The sequence below is a fragment of the Benincasa hispida genome, chromosome 10 (genome assembly GCF_009727055.1).
Source record: "Benincasa hispida cultivar B227 chromosome 10, ASM972705v1, whole genome shotgun sequence".
In the NCBI taxonomy this organism is placed as follows: Eukaryota; Viridiplantae; Streptophyta; class Magnoliopsida; order Cucurbitales; family Cucurbitaceae; genus Benincasa; species Benincasa hispida.
The window spans coordinates 21,980,685-21,988,182 of NC_052358.1; the positions used below are offsets into that span (position 1 = coordinate 21,980,685).

At 37.2% G+C, this 7,498-nt stretch overlaps 1 protein-coding gene across 1 annotated transcript; it reads right to left on the minus strand.

Annotated features, from left to right (window-relative positions):
• Positions 1-1,768: 1,768 nt before the first annotated feature.
• Positions 1,769-2,278, minus strand: LOC120088972 (nucleolar protein 58-like). The gene has a single exon (XM_039046411.1). The coding sequence runs from the start codon at positions 2,276-2,278 to the stop codon at positions 1,769-1,771; it is 510 nt and encodes a 169-aa protein (XP_038902339.1).
• Between the last annotated feature and the right edge of the window lie 5,220 nt (positions 2,279-7,498).

A 7,498-nucleotide genomic window follows, 5' to 3' on the forward strand; every position in this document is an offset into this window, starting at 1 on the left:
ATCAAACCAATGGTTTTATTGTAGGAAGAACGATGCCTATGAGACATGCACGTTGTGGATTTGTTGATCCCAGTCCCTATTAATTTTACCATCATCTAATATGAAATTGTCATGCATATGATATACCGAATTTTCCAATGGTTTATCAATCATTTCATGTGAAAGTTCTCCTTTAAGACTTTGTCAAGTATAAAATAATAGCAATATTGAAGATCAAAACATTTTATAAATAGAAATGAGAGAACAAACAACATCACACTCCATGATCTAATATTCCTTCATTTGTCGTACTCAAAAACAATAAATTAAAATTTTGATTAATAAATGATATTGTAAGATAGTTTTTTACTTGAAGAATAACTCTATAGTGTGTGTGTGTTTTTTTATTATTAAAAAATGGTTTGTAAAGAAAAATAATAATAATAAAAAGAATATTTAATCAAACTGAACTTTAGTCATTATAAGAGATCTGAGTTATAAAACAACATTTTAGCACATCTTTGAATTGAATTGCACCCATATATGAATAGATGCATTGTGTCTTTTGTATTCAATATATAATCACCTATATTTGAACAGTTGTGTCTTCTGTTTAAATTACAACTATTTAATAAAGGAGAAAATAGAATTTTGTTAACATTGTAAGGGCAAAAGAGAGAAGTGAAGATTCTTCTCTATAACCTCATTTATATGTAGCAAGTATAGAAGATATATATATATATATATATATATGTAAAATCACACCCTGATGTATATACATATTCCTTTTCCTTTTTCCTTCTAAAAAATAAATCTAAAAAATTCAATTCGATCCAAATCTTTCAAATCCCTCAGTAAATTAAATCTAAAGTTTCCAAATATTTTATACATTAAATTTTATTTGAATTATCTTAATGCAATGATTCGATTTTTGTCTGGAACTTCAAAATGTAACCCAAATAATTTAAGATGATTTAATTAAAATTACCTGAAAAATCGATGATGATTAAGAATACCCAAGTGAAACTTACAAGTTCTAAATGCAACCAGGTCAAAATCATAAATAAAATGCGTGAATCCCTCACTGCCACTCAAAAACCTAAAGAAACGCACATAACATAACATTGCCCATGTGTACCCTCCATCACGATTGTGGGTTTCATTTAGCTCATGAAGTCATCCATTATAGAAAGCTCGCACTACCGTTGGGATTACAATGGATGGGCACTGGCAAAATGTTTCCCATCCATGTTCCAATACAACACTTGTGATTAAGTCCGGTAGTGGCGTTGGCGTAGGGAAGAACCCCATTTCTATCATCATGTCGTCATTTTCTTTCTTCTTTGATGGGCGTCCTTTGGTCAATGCAGGCTCACTACTTTCCGCTTTTGCTTTGCCCTTCTCTTTTTCAACGCAAGGTGGGATCTTTGTTTTTGTCTCTTTTCCCGTTCCTTGCACTATTCCTCCTTTTCCCATTCCGTAATTTCTTTGCTATTCTTTTCTCTTATGCGCTGAAAATTTGCTCTGTGCCTTTTCTCCTTCTTTTCCTTTTTCTTTTTTTCTTCCTCTTTTTCTTCTTTCATTCTCTTTCGAATTGCTTTGAGGCCAGCAAAATGCGCTGTTCTTTCTCGAGCCTTATTCTTTCCTCATACTGCCGAGATTGCGTTGTTGTGGCGCACTTCTTCATCATGTAATTTTCTTCTTAAATCGCCTTCTGCGATGATTTGTTGTGCCCGCAACATCTTCTCTTGTTTTTCTTCCTCCCCTCTTCTTCTCTTCTCCTTCTCGTTTAATGCACTTTGTAAAAAATGTGCGTCAACTGTTGACTCTTGCGGCACATTCTCCTTGCGACGTCGCATAAGGGGGTGATGTCTGAATCTTCTCCATCATCAGTCGCAACTGTTCTTATTTGCATTGTTTCCTCTTCAAGTTGCGCTGATTCTTTTTGTTGCGCTAACACCCCATCATCCACCCTTGCGGTGGTTGATTCTCTGTCGACTTCTGAGCTCTCAACCCTTTTTCTCTTTTCTTCCTTCTTCTTCAGGTGCTTCTCCGCCTGCCTGTGTTCCCTTCTCTCACTCGTTTTTCTTTCTTTCTTCTCCTTCCTTGGTTGGGCTTCTTCATCACCTTCTGCCCTCTTCTCCTTGATCTTCTTCTTCTTCTCCTTAGCCATTTCAGGCTGCTTCTCCGCCACCGCTTCCTCCAAAGCAACCCTGATAGGCCCCTCATAGGATTCTGTTTGAATAGTTTCCTTAGGATCCGAAACGGCCAAGGCGCTCCTACTTGAAGCTTCCTCCATCTTTTCCTCCGAAGGTAGTGACTAATTAACAACCCCAGCTTCGGGCAGCCCCCCTTCCTTCTCCATATTACTAAGTATGCTCTCAAACACCTCTCTATCGTCTCTTCTCTTCTTTTCACTTTCAGAAGACAGTGTTGGGAGTGGGGCACTCTCCGTGCTCTGCCCCTCTTTGATTTGAAGTGGTCTGGCTGCGAAAGGCTTCGCCGAGGTTTTTCGGTGACTCGAGGGATGGGTTTTGGTTGAGTGGCGAGATAGCGGCTTGCTGCTAGGAATGCCGCCTCTCTTGCAGTGACTTGGGCTGGTGAGAGTGATGAAGGTATAGAGGATGAATGGGTAGACTGATCGGCCATGGTTGTACTGAGTGAAAGAGCTGGGAAGGTTCTTAGGGTTTTAGGAAGAAAGTTCGCAGTCTGGGTATGTAAAGGATCTGCTAGGGTTTTGTTTTCGCAAAAAGACTCAAATAGACGACCTAAGAAGGGGGAGGACGGAATTTATAGGTTGAACCTTGATGGGCCCAACGCAAATTCTGCATGGCAGGCCTCGAAGTACTAAAAAAAGCTTGCGCTAGGCTTCTCACATTTATGAATTAGCAGAGAAGTATGTCCTTTCATCTGCAAATTCATCATTTCCTTGGAAGCCTAAACAATTGGACTACTCTATTTGCAAAAAGAATTTGTCTTTTGTGTTTTATTTGGATGGGCACAAGGTTAAGATTAACGCAATGCCTCCATTAACGTAAATGCATCTTTGTAGATGACGGGCAACAACGCATGTATCAGTGCAACACGCCTCTCAACTTAATGCATTTCTGGAGGACGGCCGCACAGTATTTCTACTGGCGCAACACTACCTCAACATAGTGCATTTTTTGCTAAGGACAGGCGAAAAATACATACGAGCGCAACACACCCCTCAGCTCAAAACATTTGTGAAAGATGAACGCAAAGTGTATCTTGTTATCATAAGATGCCCTCATCATCGCAATGCATACCAGATGTGTTCTATTATTATTATATTTATTTATTTATTTATTATTATTTTATCAACGCAAGTCATTAGGACTTTGCGGTAATCATTTTCTCTTACACAATCATTTACAGAGAATTTAAAATAACGCACTTGATGCAGAAAGTAAGGAAATTGAAATAACGCATGGAAATTAACGCAATTGAATGAAATGAAAAGTAAATTCATAAGGCAATAAAAGCTAGTATAAGAAAACAATAAATAACGTAATGCATAAAGCAATAAAGGAAAGCAATTAAGAAAGAAATTAAACATAGATTTTAGAGATATGGATTGAAAGACACTTTTCTCATGATTACCGCAATCCACACCTTTGCAGGCAATCAAGCTTGCCTACTCAATGTCATCAAGGACATTGTTCACCTCCTTGCTTCATCCCACAGTGTGTACGGGAAGAGATACAATCTAATTTCTTCAGGAGTCACACAAGGTATGGAGAATGCGTAGCACATTTCTACGAAGCTGGTCACATGAACATGCAGGTCTTCTCCTTGTATCCAAATTGTCCCACATTTTGGATCATTTGAAGCACGACCGGCCTTATCTCAAACCTTGCATTCTCCGCAACCGTAGGTCTTGAAATTCTAACGCTTAATTTGGTTCTGATGTGTTCCTGCATGAAAAATACACTTGATCTCTAGGTCAGTTTAGAATTTCTGGATCAATTTCAGTACTCATAAACCATCAGACTGCTCTTCGTGATAAACAACTAGTACAAAGAGATCTGTCCTGCAAAATACCACAAAAGTATTCAACATTAACCATTACCAATCCCCGACAATGGCACCATAAACTTGATGACATAAAATTGGTTGCCTTTATCTTTATGCATGTAGACAATGATGAATGTGAATGACACAAGCTCATGTTGCCATAAACTTGTGAGGATACGACATGTAATGTTGTCTATCTGATGCGTTGATGAATGAATGAATGCTCTAATTGTGCTTAAGTTCTTTTACGATAAAGCCAATTTTATGCGATACTACGCCTAAATATATGCGCTGTTAATGATATGCGCGTAGTATGCAATGTAGTAGTGCGTGTCACAAATTTCCTTGCACTAAAACCAAGTATAATTCCAACGCAATTTTCTTAGAATAATTCGAGGTCGAACACAGGATTGTTTTCGTTAATGCATTACTGATGTGATATATGTGATCGGTTTTTACAATGAATAAAGAATGGTGATTTATACAGAAATGTAAATTGCGATAAAAGTAAAATTGCGTTAATAAAATAAATCCTAAACTAATATGATACACGATGTAAGATACATGATACACGATACTGAGGTTGAGAACTGACTGTGAAGTTGTACAAAGAATCGATGTATGCGATGACAAGTCTTTATGAATGAAGCAGAAAGAGAAAGAGTAAATAGTAAAAACAACGCAAGTTTGTCAATTGCGTTAAAGATGTAACTAAGGTTCCGCTTTCCCTTGGCATACACCTCTTGGTGATTGGCCGCGTTCCCATATCTCTATGGTGAAACAGGAATGAACGTGATGAACGCACGGTTGTTTCCATCTCTGGAAATATTTCTTGCTTTAGTTAACGCATTCTTCCAACCTTCTCTCGATAGACGAAATAACATCTTCACTTCTGCTCTCACAGGTGAAGATGCCGTCGAGCATGCTTTAGCTAAACTTAATTATTTCCTTAACACCAATTAACTTACTCGCTTAATTTTTGCCATTTACCCAGGGGATTAAGAATACATCATGGAGAAAATGGATTATGGATGTACGGAAAGAGACAGAGAAATGACAATGGAAATTATCATAACATTTAATTTTAAGATTTAGCGTTTGATACATGTTATGAATGAAAGAGTAAAGAAGATGAATACAGATGATGAAATAGAGATTAGAAACGAATACAGAAAGAGTGTCAACGTCTTGACACAGATCCTGAACGGAGGTTGTGCTTGTTGGTGTGTGGAAGTAATGGAGAGGAAAGCTTCCTCCTCAGACTTGCTTTCCCAGTAGAATTAACCTTCGCATAGAGCTTCAACTACAGGAATCAGAATAATTCTCTGCTCGGAAACTTGCCTCTCAACCTTGTCTCATGGTTCTCCCGGATCTACTCTAGATAGTCGCTTTAGACCAGTCTCTCTCTCAGAATTAGTATATACACGTCTCTATATATTCATTATATCAGTATCAGTATCTGTATGTGTATATCTTCTCAACGAATTTGAAGAAGCTATTTATAGGCAAGGCCTTGGCTCATTGAATTTGTGGTCCCCACTGTATGGTTATGGTAGTTCCTGAAATGGCAGAGTGAATATTTCTTCTGTTACACAATCAATCCATCAGAAATGCACAACTAAAAATTGTACATTTGTCAGAATTTTCCGCAAATGCATTGCTCTTTACATCTTGGATCTATCACTGCATGAGGTGTTATTTTTTTATTACCGCATGAGGTTGAAATTGTGTTGATCGCTAGAGCTCTTGATCGATTGTCGCATGCGCTGTCATTGTGTTGATCATCTCTTTGTTCTCGATTGATGGGCGCAATGCGACGAGATGCATTGTTTATTTTATCTTTGAGCTATGAACGCGTTGTTGATTTCCTGCGAAATATTCTATTCGGTGTGGTGTTGATTTCCTGCGAAATATTTTATCTTTGAGCTAGCTATGCGGTGTTGATTTCCTGCGAAATATTCTATTCTACCATCGCAATGGTGTTAGTGGGTGTATTGACAACATTTTATAATTTTCGCATTTCTTACCCAATTTCTATACAATCGACGCAACTTTCCTTTCTTTTAGCCGCAATATCTAAATAAGACAGTATAAATAACTTGTATTTCTACAAGTTATCATGTAGCTTAGTTCCCAACTCCCAAATCAGACGAATCCCTAAAGTGGTAGATTTGAGTTGGCGACATGGCCACTCACACCCATGCAAATCAAAGGCAGGTGTTCCCAACTCACTCAAGATTGAGGTCATATTACCTATGATCATCCTAGTGAAGTGAAGTCTCTATCATGAACGACGTTATATAACGAGATGTTAAAACTTTGTGGTTAGGTCATATACAAACTCTTTGTATAGGATGCCCCCGCTCGCATGTCCCCACATGAATGATCAGGATCAGACCATCTGTAGCAAGTCACAACACTTGTAACTATTCTACAAAGTGGGTCGCATCCGTAGTGTTACCAGGATAAAGTTTCCCTCCTATATCTGAAAGAGTTAAACAACATGCAGTGGAAGTATCAAGGATCCATAAGCATTCTAATTCACTAATTTTGGTAAAAACTAAAGCATGCTCTTCTTAAAAAGTGAGGTTTTAGAACAAACCTTTGATGAACTCTCCAAAAAAACATTTGTACAGCTGCTGTCTTCACTTGATATCACCGTGAACCACCTCAAAGCCTTCCCTACTATGCTCTTGGAGCTGTAGGCAGAGTTGTGGGACTCAAGAACAGCTTGAGGATGTGAAGAAATAAGAAAAACTCACAGCAGCCCGACTGAAGAAGATAGTTTCTTCTTCAGAAAATTTTCTCTCAAAATTCTACATTCCTCCCTCTCCAACAACTCCAATCTTCTTTATATATATTAGATGAACATGTAAAGAGATGGAGTGCATGGCTTGCAGCTCATGCTTGGAGAATAAAAGTAGAGAAGATAATGGCTTTTGTGTGAGCATAAAGATGATGGTAATGGAGAAAACTCATTTTCCATTTTGTGCAACCATGCAAAACGATTTTCCATTTTCTTTTAAAACAAAAAATGATTTAAAATCATTTTAATTCAAAAATTGATTTTCTTAAATTAATTTCATAAATTAATTTAAAATATTAATTTAGTATCAAATATTAAATTAATTTTTGCACAATAATCATCTTCATTATTTAAATCATATTTAAATATATATTCTCTTGTTCCATTTAATTGAACGTTTCAAATTAATTTCTCAAGCTACCCTAAAGCTTATCCATTTACGAGCTAGTAGGAAAACCTCGCAGACCTACAAATCAAGGGCTCCAATGATTTGAGATTAATTGACTAAATTCATTAATGCGATCTAACCCCCATTCGTTAAATAATGGGACACTCCACTATAGCCCATAGTTGAACTCTCCTCACTGTAGATATATTATGTCCACTTAATAACCATAATCAGTAAGTCGATCCTTCACAAGTTCTTCGTAATCACAGCTAGGTCAAAAATACCGT

What these genes read in the sequence shown, in the direction of transcription:
- LOC120088972 (XM_039046411.1), bottom strand. Translation starts at nt 2,278, where the DNA reads ATGGAGGAAGCTTCAAGTAGGAGCGCCTTGGCCGTTTCGGATCCTAAG.